At 49.0% G+C, this 24,299-nt stretch overlaps 1 protein-coding gene and 1 long non-coding RNA gene across 5 annotated transcripts in view; both read right to left on the minus strand.

The window, feature by feature from the left end:
* Nucleotides 1-21,830, minus strand: part of CRTAC1 (cartilage acidic protein 1) — a 161,034-nt gene extending 139,204 nt beyond the window's left edge. For all 4 annotated transcript variants that reach the window (XM_035268685.3, XM_035268688.3, XM_035268687.3 and 1 more), the window contains exons 1-2: nt 21,655-21,830; nt 2,724-2,923 (exon numbers count right to left, since the gene is read on the minus strand). In XM_035268685.3, the coding sequence (XP_035124576.1) occupies nt 2,724-2,923; nt 21,655-21,678 (224 nt within the window). In that variant the 5' untranslated portion in view covers nt 21,679-21,830. The remainder of the gene's footprint in view (nt 1-2,723; nt 2,924-21,654) is intronic.
* On the minus strand, nt 16,485-19,437 carry LOC128929322 (uncharacterized). Its single transcript, XR_008475628.2, has 2 exons — nt 19,303-19,437; nt 16,485-16,646 (listed from the first exon to the last, which is right to left on the minus strand). It is a non-coding gene; the product is annotated as an uncharacterized LOC128929322 (long non-coding RNA).
* Nucleotides 21,831-24,299: the final 2,469 nt, after the last annotated feature.

The raw sequence follows: 24,299 nt of genomic DNA on the forward strand, positions 1-24,299 counted from the left end.
CCTTCCATCTGGAACCGTGGGAAAAGAGTGCAACAAAGCAGGCGGGAAAACCAAAGGTCTCCTGCAACAACCAGGGGAGAAGGAGGGAGAGCCAGACCATGTGATGCAGAGCTGGCTGCTCAGTGTCAGGCAGGGGGTGGGGGGAGTGCAAGGTACTGAAATCAGAGACAGCTTCTCTGTGGAGACAGGGAGAGGCTTTCCATGCTCTGTGATCTGGCTAGCTCCTGCCAGACGTCCAAGTCCCAGAAAGAGAAGAAAATAGGGTGAAGACACTTTCTGTTCATGTCTCAGGTCTTACTTTTTTCTGTATTAACTTTTGGGAATAGAAGAGTATAACATCTTCCAAGACCAAAGGAGGGCAAAATAGTAGTAGCAACTTTGGGGATGAGGAGGAGAGAAGGACGGTTGCTCTGCTGTTCTCTGTCCTCTGTCAGTCTCCAGGGTCTATCGGAGGAGGCCAGGGTCACCAAGTAGGAGGCAGGGCAACCATCCAACCAGAACCTCTCAGAGATGCACCAAAATCCTTTACCAGAGATTCTGGCAGGGTGGCACATGGCTCTGGGAGTCAGGTTGGGCACAGACTTAGCGAGGAGGGTGTCTCCTTGATTCAGAGAGCAACTGGACAGTCACAGAACTGGACACAGGCAAGGTTGATTGACTGCAACTCTGCTCAGGTCACCCCAGGTCAAAAGGGTCATTACAAACGATTCCTATTTCTGCCATATTCAACTCTTTAGTTTTTTCCTTCTAAAAGCCCAGAACTGTACTATCCAATTCCACTGTGGCTATTTTTGATTAAAACAAAAGAAAATTTTTAAATCCAGTTCCTTGGTCACACTAGCTACCATTTCACATAGTCAGTAGCTACCTGTGGCTGGTGGATTCCATACTGGACGGCACCAACGCACAGCATTTACATTATCACAGAAAGTGCTTCTGATTGCATGATCACAGCACACCAAGCTCAATCTAGAAGGCATAGAACTGAGTAACTCTACTCTTTGCAGCGTAGAAGAAATTAATAGACAAAATAAGAACTGTACTTTAGAAAGAGTCTTTTCTACACATCATCACCACCAACCTCATGACTGCCCTGTGAGGCAGACCGGTAGATTTCAATATGCCCATTTTATTTAGATGAGGGAAATGGGTTTGTGTAAAGTAAATGGCATAAGGGTTATAAATACTGAGTTGGCTATGGTTAAAATTAAAACCAGGCCTTCCAATTCCAAGGTCAAAGCTTTCTACTGTTACATGCAACTGCTGCAAATAATGTTACCCGCCAGGTACTTTAGTGCTACCAAAAAAGCCCAGGCCTCCCAGAATGAGGTCGACAGGCCCCTGTAGTGTTTTTATTGATTGACTGATTTTTGAAGTGATAACGAAACTTTGTACAGTGTAGTTTGGCAGCTGTAGAGGTAGGAAGCCTTGCGGTTCAGATCCCGACTCATTTACTTACTATTTACTGAGCAGAGAGCAAGGTATTTACTGTCTCTGAACCCCACCTTCCTTTTCACTCAATGAGGATGACAGTACACTTACTTCATAGTGCTGTCAGGGATGAAATAAGATGAGGCGTGTGAAACAGGATTATGCACAGTGCCTGGCACATATTAGTGCTCAATGCACAATAATTTTTTTTTTTTTAGATGGAGTCTTGCTCTGTCACCCAGGCTGGAGTGCAGTGGTGTGGTCTTGGCTTACTGCAATCTCCACCTCCTGGGTTCAGGCAATTATCCTGCCTCAGCCACCTGAGTAGCTGGGATTATAGGTGTGCACCAACATGCCCAGCAAATTTTTGTATTTTTAGTAGGGACAGGGTTTTACCATGTTGACCAGACTGGTCTTGAGCTCCTGACCTCAAGTGATTCACTCACCTTGGCTTCCTAAAGTGCTGGGATTACAGGCATAAGTCACCATATCTGGCCTTTAATGCACAATAATTGTCAATGGTAAGTGGTAAAAATGTACAGTGCACTGTCACATGCAATAGCCTATGAAGGCTTCAAGACAACGAGTTATTACAATTATTCCCCTTTTTACAGGTGATAGCTCTGAATCTTAGTGAGTAAGAGACTCAAGTTCACACAACTAGAATGCTTACACCTTAGGGAATGAACTCAGGCTATTTGGACTCCTAGTCTTATGCGTTTTTTGCTATACAATGTTAGTTTTCTGGAGAGAAAGGAGCTGTGGGTACCAAGGCATGGTTAGAGAAGGTTTAGGTATCCCTCTTAATTTCCACTTTCCCCTGTCTTTATGGTTAATTAATGATTTCTTAGTCTTATGTAAAGTGCTGGGCAAAGGCAGCTTTGAGCATCCCCTTCTGCCATAATTGTTACCCTTAAGCCCTTCCTGTATAGAGATCCTAGAGCCCCACTGGTAAAGAAGTAATATCTGCATAATCAAGTGGGCTTAAATATGAAGAGACAAAAGTGGCTTAAAGTAGAGCATTCCAGTTTTCTCCCTGAAAAGCCTGTGGATCGAACACTCTTCATCCAAACTTCCCTCTGTCTTGACTCACTGCACTAGCAAAAGGCAAGGCCACAGCATCCCAGAACCCCAACTGAGTTGAGCCGAGCTGCAGCTGACCTGCAGATGACCACAGACCTACGAGTGAGAATGTATGCTGTTGCAAGTCACTGGGTTTCAGAGTTGTTACACAACCATTTTACAGCAAAAGCTAATTAGTATCTGTCACACGCAGGGTGGGAGGCACTTACCCCGCCACAACGATCTCAAAGTCCCCATCATGGTCTACATCAGTAACTGCCACACCATAGTTGAGCTGGGTGGGGTTGCTGTCATAGTCAGGGGGCAGAACGGAGTTGGTAACTGCAGTGAACATGGGTTCAGCCCGCTGGGACCCCTCAGTGAGGGTCAGAAACCAGAGCGGCAGCAGGAACAGCAACATCCTGGACATCTGAAACCAAAAGTGACAAACATTACTGAAAGAACCTGTAACCAAAGCAACCCAACATCAAAGTCCCGGGTAGGCCCAGAATGCCTTTCTCCCCTGTTCACGGAGAACTTGGCAGCGCCTAAGCTGCTGCTTTTCCACAAGCCCTGCCCGGCCCATCCTGCCTCCATCATGGCTGATTGCCCTTAGCCTGCTCTGCTTTTTCTTTTTCTATGGCACCTATCATTGTATGGTGTACGGTATTATTTACTTATTATTACACTTATTATTTTTTGTCTGTCTCCCTCTTCTAGAATGTAAACTCCACTTGGGCAAGGATCTCTGTTGTATTCACTGATAGTCAGCAAACCAAGGATAGTGAACATAATAGGCACTTCTTTCCTTCATTTATTTTATATTTGTGGAAGGAAGGAAGAAGAAAGGAAGGAAAGGAAGGAGAAAGGGAGGGAGGGAGGGAAGGAGAAAGGGAGGGAGGGGAGAGAGGGAGGGAGGGAAGGAGGAGGAAAAGAGGGAGGGAGGGAGGGAGGGAGGGAGGGAAAGGTATAAATACAAAGGCATTTCCCATGATCTTCGAGAAAGACTGGGAGAATGAAGAACATAACAGCTCTCAAACCATGCAGAGTTTGGATAAGACCCTCATGAGTATCCAGATCTAGAACAATAATAGAAGCAAAAAGACCGACCTTCTGTGGAACATACTCCAGAGGTAGCCAGGGGGAATATGTGACTTGGCACATTCCCCAAGCCAAGATCCCTTCCTAGGGCAGCTGTCCATTGCCTCCAGACCAAGAAGCAGACAGTTAGGGGAGGTGTTCCAGCAGGATCTGGCGGGAAGCGCATCATTCACTCAGAGAAATTAAACCATTGTATGTGTGTTTTATTATAAATTAATTATGTATAATGCATTGTATAATTCATTATTATATCTCTAACATAACTCAGGGTGTTGCCAAGTAGCCTGGGGCCATGGGAGCCAGCAGCACATGCCCAGGAGACAGATGAGAATGGCCAAGGAGGTGGAGGGACTCCACCCACTTTGAGTGAGAGCAAGGGAGACACTTGGAAAGCTGCAGATGGCACCACCCTGAGACTCTGCCCCAAGGCCTAGATTCAGTACTCATGGAATGTTTAGAAGGCTCTGCTGGAAGGAGGACCACAAAGCCTGCATAGGTCCAGTCCCAGCAGGCAAAGCGGTACTTTCCTGCCTTCAGAAGGTAACAGACTTCTTCTAGATGGAACTTTTCCTGCTGGCTTGTCAGTGCCTCTGGCAGCCAAGAGCAAGCCTGAGTGAGGCTGATGTCTTAATGAAGGGAAGAGCAAGGAAGATCTGAAGACTGTCTCCCCATATGGAGACAGATGCTCCCGCCAGCAAATGAGCTTGCTGTTCAAGGACTCAGAGACCAAAATGAAGGACCTGGGCACTGCCTTCAAAGCGTGACATGATTCAGAAGCCTCCCGAATGCCTTGCTGGAGAGGAGCAAGGCTCCAATTGCAGGGCAGAAACTGGGAAGGAGGTTCTTGTAGTGTGTTCACAGGGCACATTTGGGGTGTGGCATTACCAAACTGAGGTCATTCCAAATTACAGAGATGTTTGAACTAGACGGTATCTTCTACTGAGCTTTCTAATCACTAAAGACAAATGCATCATGAATCACTACAAGAGCTCTGCAACTTGGCAGGAAGTTTGATTGGATAAAGGAAACTCATAATTGGATTAATGAGCAGCTGGGTGGGGACAGGGGAGGAAATGGGAAACTAAAGAGTATTTAATAACCAGTGTTGACACACTGAAATGTAGCATGGATCTGAAGGTCACTGGACTTTTCAAGGGATGACCTCTGTTTTAGTGGACAGCAAAGGAGTTTCAACTTGAGGGCCAAATCCAATTGATTGGCAGTGGCTGGAAAGAGTGCTGTGATCAGCTTACATCAGCAAGGGCATGGAAGAGAAAAGCAGCATCGGACCTATCTTTTAGAAGCTAGTTAGTTCCTCCCAGGCACCACACCTGCAATTTGGGTCACGGCCACCAGGGAGGCTGGTCCCATTCGGGTAATATGAGCCTGAAAGTTCTCATCATTAGAACCTTTCTAATGAAAGCCCTAAGAGTCAAGAACCATGATCGAGCCTCTTGAGTTTTACTTTTTCTTTTAATTAAAGGAGACATATGAAAGATGTAGCTGCTGTGTTATCCATTTTCAGATAAATAACCTAAAGCAAGATGAGAAAGCAAAAACGCACCTATTAGCTGACCTCTATTTTGCTTAGGTGACCTTAAACAAGTCACGACCTCTTTGGGTCTCTGCTTTCTTTTCCAAAATGAGGGTTTGGAGTTCTTAAAGGTTTTTTCCAGCTCTAAAATTCTATGATGAATTAAAGGATTTTTTTTTTTTTTTTAGATTCAGACCTTTAGCAGTTTTTTCCCTCCTGAGCTGCTTCTATAAACTTCAGGCCAACCCATGTGGTTTTTCTTTCTGAACATATTAAACATATTTTGAACAAGACAAGCTTTTCAGTAGGGTTCTACAGTAGTTATCTCACAAGGGCCAAGGCCAGAGAGGACCGAGCCATCATTAGTGTGGATCCTGAACTCACCCAGCATAAGTAGAGCAGTGGCTGGCCTCCCATGAGACCAGGGAGAGAGTGAAGCAGGGAGAATAGGTCCTTTACATTTCATTCCTCTGCCATGCCAAAGGCACCCATTGCACCCACCGGGCTGCTCAGTATCCTTGAAAGGTCAGGGGTAAGCAGTGGGCTGTCTCGATGGTGTACTGGGCAATGGTTATGGTGAGGAAACCTAGGAGAAGGTCTGTAAGAATAATTTTACCCTCTTTTGGGGGTTCAGATAAAGGAAATCATTTAAATGCTCTTCTCCACCCTGGCTACTAAGAGCAGTCGGCAGACCAGTCCCTCAGTGTCATTCAGGAGCTTGTTGGAAATGCAGAATCTTGGATCCCACTCCAGACCTAATAAATCAGAATCTGCATGTTAAAATTTGAGAAACACTGCTCAATCTTGGCTGTGCATTGGAATCATCTGGGGAGCTTTACAAAACTTCTCATGCCTGACAATAGTTTCTCGGATAAGATAGTAAAAGCACAGACAACAAAAGAAAAACTAGCTAAAATAGACTGCATCAAAATAAGAAAACTTTTCTACATCAAAGGACACAATCAAAAGAGTGAAAAGGCAACTCACAGAATGGGAGAAAAATATTTGCAAATCATGTATCTGACAGGTATTAATATCCAGAATATATAAAGAACTCCTACAACTCAACAACGAAAAAACTAAACAACCTGACTCAAAATCAGGGACTTGAATAGACATTTCTCCAAAGATATACAAATGCTCAATAAGTACATGAAATGTCACTAAATCATTAGGGATATGCAAATCAAAACCACAATGAGATACCATTCCACACCCATTAGGATGGTTATGATAAAAAACAAAAATAGAAAATAAGTGTTGGTGAGGATGTAGAGAAACTGGAATCCTTGTGAATTGCTGGTGAAAAGGTAAAATAATGCAGCTGCTGTGGAAAACAGTACGGCAATTCCTCAAAAAACTCCAATTAGAATTGTCATATGATCTAGCAATTCCACTTGGGCATGTACATGAAAGAACTGAGAAAAGACACATGAGCAGATATTTGTATGCCCATGTTCATAGAAGCATTCCTCACAATAGCTAAAAGTAGTAGCATCCCAAGTGTCCATCAACAGTTAAATGGATAAACAAAATGTGAGATATGCATACAACGAAATGTTATTCCGCTTTAAAAAGGAAGGAATTGCTTTTATATAGGAAGAAAGAAAAAAATAAAAAATAAATAAAAGGAAAGGAATTCTGACACATGCAGAGCATTCCCCAGCAGAGCAGAAGCTGGGGAAGCCACCATCCAGGTCCCTTCCCCAGCTTCTGTTTACAAGGTGGGTAAATCTTGAAGACATTATCCTAAGTGAAATAAGCCAGTTGCAAAAGGACAAATACTGTATGTTCCATTCTACGAGGTACCCAGAGTAGTCAGATTCACAGAGGCAGAAAGCAGAATGGTGGTTGCCAGAGGCTGGGCAAAGGGGGAAATGAGAATTCGTGTTTAACGGATTATGGAAGTTTCCATTTGGGAGATGAAGAAGTTCTGAAGACGGATGGTGGCGATGATTGTACAACAATGTTAATGCACATAACGTCACTAAAGTATATAGTTAAATATGGTTAAAATTGCAAGTTTTATGTTCTGTGTATTTCATCACAATAAAAAAATACTAATGCCTGGGTCTCTTCTCAAGAGATTGTGACTTCACTGGCACAGGATGTAGCGAGGGTGTCAAATTTTTGTTGCTGTTAACATATAATCATGGGGATATCAGATTTTTAAAAGCTCCCACGTGATTCTAATACATTGCAAAATTTGATGAGTACTGTTCTATATCAGTGCTTCTCAAACTTAAATGTGTGTATGAATCACCTGGTGGTCTTGTTAAAATGCAGATTCTGATTCAGTGACTCTGCAGTGGAGCCCAAGATTCTATATTTCTAACAAGCTCCCAGGTGGTGGTGGTGATGTTGGTCCATAAACTACACACTGAATAGCAAGATTCCATACTGTAGCTCCCAGAGTCCTGAAACCAGGCTATATACTACAGTGAAGGTACAAGATTGCTTCCAGAACTGTCTCCTCTGCCTCTAGATCTAAGGAGCTGAAATCAATCCTAGGCTATGCAATCTCCAGAGCTGCCCAGGCTCAGTTTATCTTTATACACTCAAAGTGCTGGCTGTCTTCAGCTCAAGATCAAAGTACTACAATTGACAGGGAATGACAAAGAGGGATTCTGACTCTAATTTTTATGAAGAGGTGAGAAGGGGAAGGGTTGATGCTGGAGAGGGCGGTCAAGTCAAGGAGACAAGGGATAGCTCCCATCAAAGGGCAGAGCCTAGGAAGAAGGGGTTCTGGGCAGGAATATGCAGGGCAAGATAGAAACACATGACACTGTGTTCCCTGCCTGGTACCTAGCAGGTGCTCTATTAATATGTGTTAAGTAAGTGTGGGAATTAGTATGTCCAATTGATAACATGAATCAACAGAAACTGCTTGCAATTTGTCATAGTTGTTCAAAAGCTGTTCTTTCTCTAAAGAAATGCTCCTCAAACGGCAATGTGCTTACCAATCACCTGAGGGTCATGTCGAAAATACAGATTTAGATTTGGTAGGTGTGGGGTGGCCCCTGAAAGCCTGTATTCCCAGGAAGCTGTCAGGTGATATGAGACTCTAGGCCGGTGGCTCTGAACCCTAGCTGCCCCACAGAACCACCTGGGGTGGAGGTGTTTAGAAATACGCCACCATCCAGGTCCCTTCCCCAGCTTCTGATTGAACTGGTCTGAGGTGGGGGTTTGAGCGCTGTATATTTTTAGAAGCTGCCCAGATCATGTTAATGGACAGTCTGGGCTGAGAACCACTGCCCCGGCCTCGTGGTCCCCAGATGGGAGTGGAAGCTACAATCTGATTTGAAGTGAGAAATGTTTCTGCTACCAAAATTCATCATCTGCTGGTTGAAGTCTATAAAGAAAATCTATTTATCTAGGGAGTGTCAAAGGAGGAGGGGCGATATAAAGTTTAGGGGAAAAAGCAGAGCAGGATGATACTGCCTGAAGCAGAAGAGCAGCCAGCACCAGGAGTGACCTCACATTTTGCGTGGCTGACTCAGGGAGCCTCTTGTCACACCACTGTGAACATCTGAATCTCTGGGGAGAACAGGTAGAAAGGTTAAAAATAGAATGAAAAGGTAGGTTGAACTGAACTGTTTTGTTTCCTTGAATGTTTGTGTACCAAGCACCTACTATGTATTAGAGTACTGGGAGCAGCATTCTCTGGCAGGAGTAGCATTAGAGAAGTACATAGTACAGAGTACTCCATGCAGAGATGCAGAAGCTCCTAGGAGTGCAAAGATGAATAAAACCCAGCTTTGCCTTCAAGGAGCTCTCCCAACAGTTAGCGGAGCAGCCGTGTGATCTCAGGTGTAATACCGCACGTAAGGGCAATGAGGAGGGGAATCTAAATATCAAAGGCAGAGGGGCACAGGGCCAGTGGGCAGGGTGCTTTGGTAAGGGACGTGGGCTTCTCCTGCAGGGGAGGTGTGCGGAGGGGGAAAAGAAGGGACTTCATAAGGGCCAGAGATGGGAAATCTTGTGTTTCAGGCTGTGAGAATTGCTTTGTAATAATAATTTCTTTTCTTATTTTTGAAACAGGGTCTCATTCTGTCACCCAGGCTGGAGTGCAGTAGCATGATCATAGCTCACTGCAGCCTCAAACTCCTGGGCTCAAGCAATTGTCTCACCTCAGCCTCCCAAGTAGCCTAAGACTCCAGTTGGGTGCTAGCACTCCTGGCTTTTTTTTTTTTTTTTTTAGTAGAGTCTATGTTGCCCAGGCTGATCTTGAACTTCCTGGGCTCAAGCAATTCTCCCTCATTGACCTTCCAAAGTGCTGAGATTACAGGCATGAGCCATGGTATCTGGCCAATAATTTCTTAAAAACCCTCTATAAGCAAACTTTTTGAACAATTCCCAGCAAGGTGAAGAGACAGAGAAAGAGAGGTTGGTCATGGTGGCTCATGCCTGGAATTCCAGCACTTTAGGAGGCCGAGGTGGGCAGATTGCTTGAGGTCAGGAGTTCAAGACCAGCTTGGCCACCATGGTGAAACCCCATCTCTATTTAAAACACAACAAAATTAGCTGGGTGTGGTGGTGGCACTGCCTGTAATCCCAGCTACTCAGGAGGCTAAGGCAGGAGAATTGCTTGAACCCAGGAGGTGGAGGTTGAGTGAGCCAAGATTGTGCCATTGCACTCCAGTCTGGGTGACAGAGCAAGATGCCATCTCAAAAAAAAAAAAAGCAAAGAGAGTGAGACCAATGCTTGCAGTTAGCAACTTGGCTTTGGATCTCAGCCCTACCACAGCCTGGCTCATGCCCTCGGGTCTGTTCCTTGATCTTGCTGGTCTTTGGCATCCCCATCTGTACCATGGGGATCATATGACCTGTCAAGATTTCAAGAGTTAAGTGAGTGACAGGAAGGCCTCTCCCGGGTCAGGCAGGAGGCAGCCAACTTGCATGTTCCCTTTCTCTGACACAGAGAGCTGGAAGGTGAGTCTTCAGACACTAGTGTGGGTTCCATGCAGCCAAACTCAGTTTTCTGTGGCCTCAGGACCTTCCTGAATTGGGTCTGGAAACTGGTAACCAAGCAACCTGGATTCTCTGAGGTGGGGTCAGGCAGCTGTGGGGAGAGGCTTCCAGGGTAATTTTCGGGGCAAGCAGTTATTTCACAATTATGGCAAGAGCCAAGGCCACACCCCAAGCTCTCGCAAAAACAAGAAGCGTAAATGTTTCCGATGTTGGGAACAAGCAGAGGATACACAGTCTTTCAGACACTTGTAGGAGGGCTGAGACATGAAGGAGAGAGGCAGCCACAGGAACACTCTGCCCGCACAGGTTAGGCCATCAGCTCCACAAAGACACCCACAAAAGAGTTCCTGGAACTCAAGCAGCACTGGAGAAGAGCTAACAGGAGCTGCCTGGGTCTTCGCCTGCGACAACACTTCTTGTGGCCCCTCGATGACCCTGGCATTGTGCTAGGCGCTGGGGTCACAGCAAGAAAGTTGCTCCCAATTTGCAGTATAGGGTGAGGGGTGCCACGGAGAAGGGAGCATAGAGAGGTCTAAGTTAGCTAATAGGGGGAGCTGGGGAGTGCTTTCTAGAGGGAGGGCCAGTAGCTGGACTCTGAGGATGCCATGAAATTAGCTGGGCAAGGAGAGGCAGGAGGAGGAGCAGGAAGGAAAGCAAAACAGAGAGCCGACTCTGCAAAGGCCAGGAGGACCCAGCCTTCACCCAACCTGTCCTTCCCTATCTACAGGACCTGCCACCTGGCTTATCAGATAGGAGGCAGCACCCATTTCCCTACACCACCTGTTTCCAGCCTAAGGTGCTTCCATCAGACTAGAGCAGTGGTTCTCCACCAGGGCGATTTTGTTGCCCTCTGGCCCCAGAGGCATTTGGCAATATCTGGGGACATTTTTGGTTGTCCCAACCAGGGAAGGGGTGCTACCAGAATCTAGTGGGTAAAGGCATGGGATGCTGCTCAGTGTCTACAATGCACAGGACAGCCCCCACGTTGACATTCAGCCCAAAATGTCAACAGTGCTGAGATGGAGAAACCTTAGCTAAAGAGACATCCTGGGCCTCCCTCTTTACTCAGCTCCCTCCTCCCAACGGAGGGAGATTGAAAGAACCAGCCAGTTTGAAAGAACTGGGATCGAAGAGCCCTCTTGCAAGGGCCACTCTGCCATGTAGGGAGCTTGGCTAGGCAGGCTCCACCCTGCCCCCACCCACAGGGAAGTCTGCAGTGGTCAGGGGCAAGGTGTTAGCAAGCCCCAAGGACCCCGAGTCGGAACCTGGTCTTCCAGACAGCTGCGTCTGCAATAAAGGTGGCATTTCCATCCCCACCTGCCTGAGCCTCACCTCTCTCATCCTTTCTCTCAGATGGTCCTGAATCTGAGTCAGGGAATGAGATGCTATTCATCGGGCCCCTTCAAACCCCAGCACTGTCACTCAGGCTGGAAATCTGGCATCATCTCTGCTGCCTCTTCATTCTTCACACCCACTGAATCCCAGAGTCTATTCTGCTTCACAAATCTCTCTCAAATCTGCTCAGTTTTTCCACCCCTCCTGTGGGGGATCTGCCCCTTTCTCCCTCACCTGAACAATAGCAATACCTGCTAACTGCTTCCCCCTCTCCTCTCCCATCCTCCCACTTTCACATGCTGTCAGAGCTCCCTGTCTAAATCCAAGAGTGGGTCGTGTGGATCTTCAAATGGACTCTGTGCACCAGGCACACAGAGAGGCATATAACTTCAATTTTGCAGAGTAAGTACCATACAAGGAATGGACAGTAACAATAATAACACATATCTACCACTGACCATGTGCCAGGCACTACTCTAACCACTCACATGAATGACTCACTTAATCTGCATAGTAACACTGTGAGAGAAGAACTACGACTGTCCCCATTTTACAGATAAGAAAACTAAGGTGCAAAGAGGGTAAGCAATTTGCCCAAGGTCACATAGTTAGTACCTGGTGGATCTTGACGTATGTCTAAGCAAACGAGCACCAGGATTCTTCTACCCTATACTGAATATATATCTCTCATGACATCAAATTTGCCTTAACAAAGTGAGATGGGAACACAGTGAAAGGAGCTACCACCTCTGCCTGGGAAAGCTGGAGAAGGCCTAAGAGAGGCAACACCAAGTGGGCCAGAGGAACAAGGTGGAGAGAGTGCTCTAGGCTGAGGGAGCAGTTGCATGGGAGATGTGCAGCTTTGTGTAGTGCAGTGAGGCTCTGTAGGGCTGGAGCTCTGGGCAGGGGCAGGACACCTGACCTGATGGGAAGAAATGCAGCAAAGGAGGCTGGAAAAGACATTGGAGGCCGGAAAAGACCTTGGAGGCCTCGCGAGTGACACAGGCCCGGGGGTCAGGGAATGCCATGGCCAGAGAGGTGTGCTAGAAGGAATACTGTGTCAGTACAGTGTGGAGAAGGTCATGAGAAGGCTGGGCTGGAAGCAAAGAAGCCAGTTAGGAGGCAAATACTGTGGCCCAAGTGAGAGAGAACACTGGAGGCCACAATTTACTCATTCATTCATTCACTCATTCATTCATTTGTTTATTATTTATTGTGCACCTACCCTATTTCAGGTACTGCTCTGGGCACTAGGAAAACGGCTGAGAATAAGATGAAGCTTTTGGTAATGTATGGCATCAGCATTCATTCTAATGCTTCTATTTCTCCACCCCATCTCCTGCCTTGTCCTCTATATTGCCAGCCTAAGAGACAAACTCCAGACCTCTGTAACTCCCTGCCCCTCAGAAGGTGCCATGTTCTATGCATTTTCCCCAGCACCGAGAAAATATATGGCTTCCTCTTCCTCCCCTTTGCCTGGAGACAGTTCTAGACTGTGCGGCTGCAGCAGCACTCATAGACAGGAGACCCGGGCTTGCTTCAGAAAAAGGCAGACAAAACCTCAGGGGACCCAGGTAAGGAAGTGCCACAGAGGCTGGTGGGCTAATGAAATGATGTTTCTGAAAGTGAGAGGAGAAATGGAGTCTCCTAGCCTTATGCAGAAGTCACAGCAGGTTCTTAATAGGTTCTATTAACTGCTCAGGCTTCCTGTTCTGTAAAATGGGAAATAAGTTTATTGGGCTGCTGTGAGAATGAAATGAGATGAATGGGTGTTAAGTGCTGAGCGTAGTGCCTGGCACAGACAAAGTCCACACATAGTAGGTAACGGCACCAATAATCACACTAATACTACTACTAATAAATGTTTGCAGGCTGCATGAATGTGTCTCAGGAGACGGAGGCCAGGCCTGCTCCGTGCCCCCTTTCCAGGAGTAGTTGCCAAATGTTGAATGGAATGCTCTGGACTATGAGACTTTGAGGAATAGGTTTGCTTCTGTAACTAATTTGTCTAGGGGACCCTGATGGAGTTCTTTGACTCCTTAAATATTGCTTCCTCAGCACAGAACCCCTTAGCATGCTATGCTACACACATTTGTTCTTCAAACATTGAGAAGATGCCTGTGGGCCAGGTTAGAAATGATGAAAAAGACCTAGTCCTTGACCTCAAGGAGCTTACAGTCTACCCTGGGTGAGACACAATTCAGTAGGATAAGCTTGGAGTAGAAATAGGTACAAAGTAGGCCTGGAGTGATGGCTCACTCCTGTAATGCCAGCACTTTGGAAGGCCGAGGTGGCTGGATCACCTGAGGTTGAGAGTTTGAGACCTGCCTCACTAACATGGAGAAACCCTGTCTCTACTAAAAATATAAAATTAGCCGGGCATGGTGGCACATGCCTGTAATCCCAGCTACTCAGGAGACTGAGGCAGGAAAAGTGCTTGAACCCAGGAGGCAGAGGTTGCAGTGAGCCGAGATCATGCCATTGCAGTCCTGCCTGGGCACAGGAGCAAATCTTCATCTCGAAAACAAAAAGAAACAGATACGAAGTACAGACATAGGTCATAGGAGGGAGGGATTAACTAGGGAGGTGGTGGGAAGGGCAGGAGAAAAGGCTCTCTGGGGATGGTGAACTGGATTCTAGGTGATGGAGACCTATGGATCAAAGACACGGATGTGAGACGGCTTGGTACCTGCTGTGAGTGCATTTGTTGCTGCTGGAATGCAAGGTCTGGGATATGGGGTGGAGTGAGAGAGAAGAGGGGACAAGGGTGGAGATGTGGTCTTGTGTGGGGCAGCAGCTGGGGCCTGGAGAGCCTGCTATGCCACGGCAAGGACCTTGGAGCCTGCTATGTCACGGCAAGGACCACTGTGTGGGAAGTTTTGAAGTTGGGTGGAGACAGGATCAGACTTGCATTTTTGAAAGGGGAAAGACTTTGGGCAGCAGCGTGCAGCATGGAAAGACCATGTTTCTGAGAAGTGAGTGAGAGTATCACAGAGAGGATTTGAACATCCTGGGGCAGGGGTGAGGTGGGGCACTGTATCCTCCAAAGCTCTTTTCCAGGCCTAATAGTCTATGGGTCAAGAGTTTTCCCTAAATAATTTAAAATGCATTAGTGGACCCTGCTATTTAAAAGCATCCTCCCAGATATCTTTTTGTGATTCACTTCCTAGCTTGTCTCCAGTGGAAGTCCAAATTTCTATGTAGTCTATCAGCTTCAAGCAAAGTAAACCTGCACTGAGCTTCCCTGCAGCAGCCAGGTGGGAATGGGGCGGGAAAGAGAATGAGAACAGCGAAGGGAGGTAAGGAGGAAGAGAAACACATCCCTGCTCCAGGCTCAGAGCCGGCCACCATCTCCGGGAGTGGGCCTTGCCTGGAGTCCTCAAGCGCTGTTTGATTAGGGTCTTTTAGAGGTTTACATAGACCTTGTGCTGACTCTGGGAAGGAGTTAGATGGAAGGTGGGCTTGGAGATCCAATCGAATACTAAGGGTCACTTCTGCCCCAGAATGGCCACCAACATTCACTTACTCATTTGTGCACCCACTGGGCACCTACGGAGCCCTTCCACATGCCAAGTGCCAGGCTAGGCACTGAATTTGTGGCTGAGGACAAATGACAGTGTCTCCCTCATACTGTTTACAAGGCAGCATTTCTCCTTGAGGACTCTTATTTCTCTACCTGAAAAAGCCTCTTTGGATATACACAGCTTCTCAGATGAGAAGTGCATGATGATGATTTCTAAGAAAGAGGCTGTTCTTAGAGACCAGGTGAAAGGGAATATGCCACCCCTTAGAGGAAAAGACTGCCAGTGACAGAAAGAGCCTGCCACCCAGCTCCTCCGATTACAGGGACTGACCTCCAGAGGCTAAGGGACCTGCTTCAGGACACGTAGAAGATTCATGGCAGGAATCTACATAGTGACACTCCCATGTGGGAAGGGAGTCCTCTCAGGGGAGCCTCAAGTGACTTCCTACCTCTAATCCTAAGCACAAGGAGGACAAGACCAGGGTCAAACCTCATGTGAAAAACACCCACCAAGGCTGTTCCCACCAATCCTACAGGAAAGAGCTCCTCTGCCCTTTCGGGAGGGGGAACTTCCAGCTCTCAGGCCTGCTCCCCTTCCTAAGAGCTGTGTTAAGATTTGCACAACACGATGCTTCCTTTAAGACACATCTACATCAAAAGAGGGCTGGAATGCCAAAGCAGGAATCTCCACTGATGTGGCTGCTCTCTAGGTAGGTGAAGGCTGGTGTAAGGGAAGAAAGAAGTCCTGTCGTTCCTCAGGTCACTGGGACATTCCCAGAGCTCAGCAGTGATTCCCATGACCTTGTCACTGTACTTGTCGGGTGCAAACAAAGATAAGAGTAACTGGAAACAACAGAGCAGGTCATTTAATACACTCTGCACTCTCAATTCTTCCGTAGCTAATTAAAGCAATATGTCAAAATGTCCCTTGGAAGAGCTCTTAAAGAATATGTCTGTTAAGTAAACAAGGTTTCACTAATTAATGACACACCTTCCCATCCCTCACTGAAGTTCCTTGTAGCACTTCCTGGGCCAGGAGGGTTGAGCAGGAAAGGATGGAGGAGAAACCGCCATCTCCCTTCTCACGGGGACTCGGGGCATATCCAGCCTCTTGTCATTTGCGGAGCTATCAGTTTCTCCTCCGGATGTTGATCAGATTTCCTGGGCTGGAACCAACTTACAGGGCCAGGGTACTGGAATTTTTCCAAGAAGTAAACGCTTTGCTTCTTACGAAGTCAACGTGATTTCTTTCAAGGAAAATTTTTATTTTTTTAAAAGTGTGTAGGGTTTTTGAAGGGCAAATCTTTGGACTTTTCTCCAAAGAGAATGATTATAATATACTTATTTGTTTATTTTTTGCTAAGGCCACCTCCCCACCACACACACACACACACACACACACACATTCACAGAGAGACATGGGGGTGGGAGAATTGATTTGTCCAATATTACACAATGAGTCAGTGGCATAGCCAGAAATAGAACTTTCCAAACTCCCAATTCTTAATAATAGAAATATTAATATAGTCTCTATAAATATTTTCTATTTATTTTTGTTTTCACAGCTCACATTTAATTTTCACAACTCTGGAGGAATCTGAGTAAGATGGTCTCAGGAGGGAGCAGACCACTTGCCTGCAGCGCGATCCTGGCTGGTTCCCTCTCCTGTCTGGATCTCAGCATCTTCAGCTGTGAAGTGGGAGAACTGGATGAGAGTATATCTAAATCCCTCCCACCTCTAATGTGCTATGATTCTGTGCCACAATACTCTGGTCCTGGATTTCCCAATCTTGGCATTACTGACATTTGGGGCCAGATAATTCCTTGCTGTGGGGCATGTTCTGTGCACTGTAGGATGTTCAGCAGCACCCCTGGCCTCTGCCTAGTGGATACTCATAGCACTCCATTCCCCAGTTGTAACAAGAAAAAATGTCTACACACAATTCCAAATATCTGGGGCGGGGGAACCAAATAACCCCTCTAGTAGCCATTCAAGGACTTCAATAAGGTCAAAATCATGAGTGGTTCAGTGGAATAAAGGTCTTCTCCTCCCTTCCTTTTCCCCAATGCTTTCACACCTTTCTGTACACTTTTCAAAGACAACCTCTCAGTCCTTTGCTACTTCTCATTTCTTAAATGCCCTAAGTGGTCTGGGGTGTGTTTGGTGTGATAATGAACCAATTGATTTCATACTTTCTCCTAAGGAGAGTTCACAGGTTTATGTCCCCTAAGCAACCAGCCAGGCTCTCCAGAAATCCCTAGCAGAGCCCAGGCTGGCCTGGAAGTCTGTATCTGCAGCCTGCAGGAGGCTCGGTGAGCACGAATTTGTCAGCACTCTTAAATCATTGGGCTCCGAGGAAGGCTTCTCCCAGCAGAAAGATCCTTCCTTAGGAATCAATAGCGCAAGGTCCTCCATCACATTCAGAATTATCCTGGGACCTGTAAAATTTCTTTTCCCCAAGCATGGCAGGACCCCAAAGTGAAAACCCTGAGGTGGGGAAGGGAAAGAGGCAAGGAGGGAGCCCTGCCAAGAAGGCCTTGCCCATCAGCCCAGATGTTGCTGTGAGCAGAGGCTGCTGTGCAAACCTGGACACTCAGGCTCACTCTCTGGGAAAAAGAAGACTCCTGGGGTTCCCAGTGATTCGGCAATAATAACCCCTTCCAACTGAATACCTCTTTACCTCTTACCAAGGGCAGAGGAACACTAAAGACTATCTCCCTTCCCTGCCCTCATCACACGGTTGTCAGCCTCACCGTTTAGCAGAGAAGGAAACTGAGGCTTGCAGAGGTTAAATGGTTTGTTTAAGGTCTCAGCAAGCGGAGTCCAGATTCTAAGCCTATGTCCTTACCATTACAATGAGAAGGGGAAGGCTCAGCCATCAGTGGGGCTCATAAAAGCCCCACAGGACAACTTCCTGTTTCACAAAGTCTAATGCCACTTCTCAAGCTCTATACCCACTCCCCCATTCAAACCAAAGTCCAGAGAGCTTGTGCTATAGCTATGTTTTATGTAAGTATATTCCTCTGGTCATATCCAGAACTAGACCAAGCCTTGAGAATGAGGCTCATTTCGCCAGCTAAAGTTAGGGGCTGGTGAGATCTCAAGCACAGCCTCTTAAGACTCCAGTTTAAAGAGAGGGGCTTTTGCTCTCAGGTGGTCCACGTGATCCTGCCACCTCCCTCTTCTCCCTGAAGATAAAGCCCAACTTCATCTTCTATGAGGATGAGGGAGAGGAGGGGACTCGAGCATCTTCCCTGGCAACAAGCAGCCCTTTCGTGAGCCTTCAGGAGAGAAGTGGATTCCGCCTCTCAGAATTCTGGCTTGGCAGCAGTGGGTTTCTCAGGAAGGTAGGCCGCCAAGTCTGCTGAGGCTCTGAGGAGAACCAGGAGGAAGTCCGTCCAGTGCGCAAAGAAGCCAGGTGGGGACATGAGAACAAAGGGGGCAGCTCACAGGCCACTCAGCAAACCTCCTTCCCAGAGCCCAGCTCAGGTGTCGACAGCCAGGCTCTCGGAACAGAAGAAAGGGCAATGGAAATGGTAATATCTTGCAGGTCACCCAAGAAGCCCAAACATATAAGGATTTTGCAAAAATAGAATGTCCTAGCACTCTGACCTTGAGCTAGGAGCAGTGAGGGTGGGGGAAACTAGGCAAATACTCTTTGGAAACTCTCCAATCCATCTAGAATCTGAGTCTGGGAGGTCTCACCAGCAGTGGTGTGACTGCAAGACAGAGAGACCCCACGCCCGCATTCCTTGGTGCTCCAGACCTGGGTTCCAAGACCACAGTGAGGGACTCAGCACTTCTGACTCCTAAGTACACAGACAGAAACCTGGACTTGCATGGCTTTTGCTTAAAACACCACTTGGAATAATGAAACCAGATTGTAGAGGGACAGAAAAATCATTAGGAATTTCTATGACCTGTGTATGTTCATGACTAGAACTATATTTTATCCTCACCTCCTCACTCTGAAAAACAGATTCAAAGGGAATCTCCACAACTGTATGAGATGTATTAATTTACCAAAGCCTGGTGAGCCAGTAACTATGAGTGCCTCCTGTATAGAGAATGTATGTCCATCTTTATAGTGAAGAGGAAGCAGGCCACTGGAGTGGAAACAGCTCTGAATGGAGCACCAGGAGTCCTAGGACCCAGCTCCATGTCTTCCACCAAATAGCCATGTGACCTTGGCTTTATCCAGCTTCAGTTTTCTCATCTGTGAATGAAATATGCGTGCGAGTGTTGGGATAGGATGGGGTTGGATGAGATGCTCTCCAAAGCGCCTTGTTTCTGGCTCTAATGTTCTGAAACTCCACGAGCCCTTAAAGAGTTCAAAGAACACACCTGCACCAAGCACAGAGAAACGATGCCTGAGGGCGGGTGGGGCTGTGTACTAGGTCTGTCTCCTTGGAATGTTGTTCTTGCACCTGCCCCATTGCACTTGAGGTCACAGGACCACCTGAAGTCCAGGAAGTCTGTGGTAGAAGGACTCCAATTACGATGATGATGGTTGAAGGCCGTAGCCTGAGCTGCCTTAAAAGCATTAAGTTGCTACAGCCTGTGAAGGGCAAGAAGTGAGAAAGTCAGTGGTCCTGAGCTAGGTACCTTTTGCGCCCCCTACTGGACACCAAGGAATCTGCTCCATCTTTATGCTTCCAGGGCCTCAGCACGGGAAGCAAGGGAGCGCTTGGGCATGGGAGGCTGTCACAAGCTGTTTAATAGGACTGCCTTCCTGGTTGGTGGCGTTCTTTCTATAAGAGTCTTTGTTTCACTCCCTAGAATCACGCAGCCCATTGGTCCACACATTCACAGGGGCACCCCTGTGCAGCCGTAGGACGTCTTAACCAAACATCAAGGTGCCAAGGAATAAACATCAGAGTTCAGAACACCAGGTGCAGTCCAGATGGAGAAGGGAAGAAAGAGCAATAAGCAGGTATTTCGCTGCACAAATCCCCAGTGGAGAGAAGGTCTTGGGAAATGCAGCAGAAAAATGTTGACTGCAGGCAGACCACGTTGGATACGGATTCATAGGCCCCATAAAATATTCCCAGGCCGACGAAGCAGCTATCCCAGGAGTCTGAACATCACCCACTTTCAGGGGTGGGATAAGCTGAAGGATTCACCCCAAATGAGCAGTCACAAAGCAGGTTACCCCTGACTCCCTATACACAGTTTTGATCTTCTCCAGAGTCCATTAGTACGGACCAGAAACTAGAATGTTCTAATTGTGGTCCTCTGTGCCATCATCAAGACCCTCAACTCCCTTCATTACCTCTTAAATTGACTTTAGGACCTACTGCCAGAAGGTCTTAACCAAGTCAGAGAGAGAGAGAACCTTTTCTCAAGGACCATACTGGAACAGTCATGGTGCTCCCGCTTTTCCAGCCTCCACCTCTCCCCCATGACTGACAGTGAGGTGCTGTGTGACTCTCTCAAGAGCTCTAACTCAGTCTTGGACATCTCCAGCCCTAAGTTGTCTGGGTTCCAAATCTCCGTCAATCGCTTATCTCTTCCCACATGGGTCCTCCCCAGACTCAAGAGAGTACTATAGAACTGTTCTCTGTCCTGGAGCTCTCTTCCCTTCTTTTCCACCTGGCTTCACATGGAAAATCCTGCACCCATCCCAGAAGATACCTCAAGTGCGACTCAAGAATGTGTCCTGTCAGGAGAACTGAAGCATCTCCTGGAATTTGCAGAAGCCTCACTAGGTGCCCACCACCACCATCATCACCAGCAGCAGCAGCAGCAACAACAACAGCAATATTCATTAGTCATTCCCGGAGGAAGACCCCCGCTCCACCCCGAGTTGAGAGCTGGGGAAGCTCTCAACCTCAGGAGAATTTCCCCGCCACTCTGGGAGGCTTCCATCCAGGCTGGGATGACTCTGGATTCTTGAGTTGGTTTCTGCAGAAGCCGGACTAACCAGGGCTCCCAACTACTGTACTGCAAAGAAGCGCGCTGCATTGCTGGGCATGCCCCCAAGCCTGGCCTGGCTGCCCCATCAAAGCCTCCAGGTGCCCCCACAGGGTCGAGGAGGACTCACGCTTCCCCTGGAATGCTTGAAGCTGGCTTGCCTCAGGCAGCCTGAAGGGAAGACCACACCTCGTCCAACATAAGGCGGCTAGCAGCTACACCGCGCGCGGAGCTGGCTCCCGGAGCTCTCTGCCACCCAGAGCTGTTCCCGGGAGCTCGGCTTCCCAGGGGAGGAAAAGCCAGCCCCCGGGGCTCTTCCACAGCCTGGAAGCGTAGGCACTGGGCCGAGGCCAGTGGCTTCCCCGGCCCGGATCTCAGCCTGGCTGGCTGGGAGACTCTCCCAATACCCCAGCACATCCCTCCTCACCCGCTCCGCCCCCTCCCGGCCCCGGAGGCCCCCTCCCCTGACAGCTGACCTCCAGCGCGCCCCCAACACCTTCACTGCCAGCTGCGGGCTGTCGCCCCCACACCTCGGCTCCCACCTCTCCGCCACCTCCAACCTGGCTCCCGCCTCGCCCGCAGCCCGCGGGGGAGGCTCAGCGCGCCAATCGAGTCCAGCGCCTTCCAGCAAGTTAGGAGCGAAGCCGCCGCCTTCGCGATCCCGGTCTTCCCGGGTTCCCGGGCGGCGTCCCCGCTACCCTCGCGGGCGGATCCGGTGGGGGGCGCGCGGGGCTGGAGAAACTTTCTCCGCCTGAGGATGGGGGCACCAGTGCGGGTACTCACGCCGGGGTCAGCGCTCGGAGCCATCCTCCGGCTCTCGGCCCCGCCGCCTGGGGGCGTGGGAAGCGGGCGCTCGCTGCCGCCTCAGCCGCCGGCGCCGCCGCCGCCTGCTAGCTTCCAGCCCGGGTCCCGGGCTGGCCTCGAGCCTCCCGCCCCGACGCCGCGCGCTGGCTTTATACAACTCCACTCGAGCGCGCCCGGGCTTATGTAAAGGCTGGCGGAGGGCCGCAGCCAATGGCGCGGCAGCTGGAGCCAGGGGCCCGGGGTGGGGGGCGCCCGCGCAGCCAATCGCAGCCCGGCAACCCCGGGAGCCGGGTGTGGGGAGGGAGCGCCTCCCCGCGCTGATTTAGGAGCCGGGATTGCGGTGGCAGCAGCCGGCAGCCAGGCTGGCCCGGCGCGGCGCGGCGGGCACTGGGGTGGGGGGCGGCGCAGGCGGCGGCGAGGGCGTGCGCCCCCCGCGCCCCGCCGCTGCGTCGCGTAACCTTCAGGAGGCAACGGGGCCTGGCGAGGCGGGGAGAGGGCGCCTGGTTGGGCGCTGGTGGCCCCGGGCCGGAGGGAAGCGGGGGTCTCTCGGGAGGCAGCGCCGGGAAGGAACAAGAAGGGGGAGGAGAGGCCCAGGACCCCGCGGCCAGCCCTGCGCGCAGGACCGAAGGTGGCGGAGCGAGCGGTGGCGCTGCCTTCCCGTTTCCCCCCCAGATAGCGATCTGGCGTCGCAGAGCAGGGCCGGGGCGGCCGCGCGAGCCGCGTTAATGGAGAGATTTCGGCTGCGGAGCTAGCACGGAGCCGATCTTTATGCAGCCTGGGGACGTGTCCGAGCACTCCCGGGGACTGCTCAGTATGGAGAGCAGGGCTCTGCGACGGCCCCCGCAGGCGGGGAGCCGGGGAGCGCGGCTCTAAGATCTGGCGCGGAGAGGCCCTGGCGGCTGCAGGCAGCGCCGCTTCCACCCCACCCCTAGTCCCCACCGGCAGTGCCCCCATCCCGTCCCGCCTGCCCCCAACCCCAGCAGTGCCTGGGTCGGGCTTGCCTCCTGCTCCTGCCGCGTCCTACTAGCCTCCCTCACCGCTTTGAGCACAGGTTCTGCCCCCTCTCCTCGCCCCCACCCTCTGCGGTTGGGGGATGGCTTCTGCCTCTCTGGACCAGGGGAATGAGGGTGTTAAGCGCCAGAAAAACGCACTTGATCAGCAATGCCCAAAATATCCCTGTCCAGACAGGAAACTGGCCTTGGTGGGTCACACTCTGAAGACAAGTCCTTTATTTTGCGCCTAGAATAGAGCCTGACACATAGTAGGCGCTCAGTGTTTATTGAATGAATTCTGAGCTTCCATGAATGAGGTCTTTGGGTTTCTGAAAGCTGGGTACAGGGCTACAGAAGAGAAAGACCTGGGAATTCACCATCGGAGAGGGAAGGAGCTAAGACTGTTTTCCCATCTGTTGAAGCTTTTGTGACCATCACCTACTATCTGCCTTCTGGGCGCTTGACTCTTAATAAGATTTGAATGTGTTCTTTTATAGAGGATCAGCCAGCCAGCCTCTGGCCCCTGTTATCCCTAGATTTTGAGCAGAACTACCAGGACCTACTCTGGGCCCTGTTTTCAAGTCTCTGTGATCTTCCTCCGAAAAGAAACAGCGAGGCATAGACAAACTTTCTAGCTTTTTGAGCCCCCATCAAGGCTTTAAGGGTTGTGGGCCCCTTTGAGAATCTGGCAAAAATTACTGAATCATTTTTCCGGAAAAATACACAAATACCTTTACACAGACACACACACACACCCCTTGAGTATACTTTCAAGATCATTAGGAACATTGAGTCTCTCGGGGCTCTGTCTAGCGTCCACCTGTTTCTTCAGGGGTCTAGGACAGTAGTTTATAATCACCCTCCTTTTGGGGATGACAGACCCTTTAGAACCTTTCAAGAATCTCATAAATGTTACAGATCTGTTTCTTATAAAAATGCTCACCTACATACACACATGTTGACATGCAACTGTAGGAGGGTTTGTGGATCATTAAAACTTAATCTAGGGCCCTGATTAAGAACCTTCATCTAGCGGCAAATAGACTCTGCCCCAAGGCCATATCTGATCCCCAGCTCTCTGCATAAGGAGTCCAGTTGGCTCTGCACTCTGCTGAAGCATGCCACCACCCTGTTCTGAGGGCATCTGAGTCATCTGGCCAAGGCTCTGGCACCTAAGAGACTGTCTCCACACTTTCTCTGCATCTTGGTCCCCGCCACCCTCTTAATGTGGAAATAAGTTGCAAGTTGTCATATTCTGTCTGATCTATGAGCATTCCTTAGCCAGAAACTCCAACTCAGGGAGACAGCAAGTGACTGGTAATTAACCGGTTTCACTCAATCCCAAGCATCTGAGCACACCTTTCTTGGTTTTTGTTCTCACCTCTCTCTCTGCCGGCAAGGCTGTGCACAGCAGCCCCAGCTGCAGTGCCTCACCTCACCCAGACCCGACAGATTTAGTAACCAGTACGGTAATTATCAGCATTAGCCAACCAGATGTGAATAGGTGCTCTGTGCAAAATAACTCTATAATAATCTCACATTTTTCTGCAGCTAGCCAGGTAAAGTTACAACAGACCAGAGGTATTAGGGAAGGACAGAGAAATACAGGGAATTATGGAGACGTTCTAGCTA

Source organism: Callithrix jacchus, chromosome 12 (assembly GCF_049354715.1).
Source record: "Callithrix jacchus isolate 240 chromosome 12, calJac240_pri, whole genome shotgun sequence".
Lineage (NCBI taxonomy): Eukaryota > Metazoa > Chordata > Mammalia > Primates > Cebidae > Callithrix > Callithrix jacchus.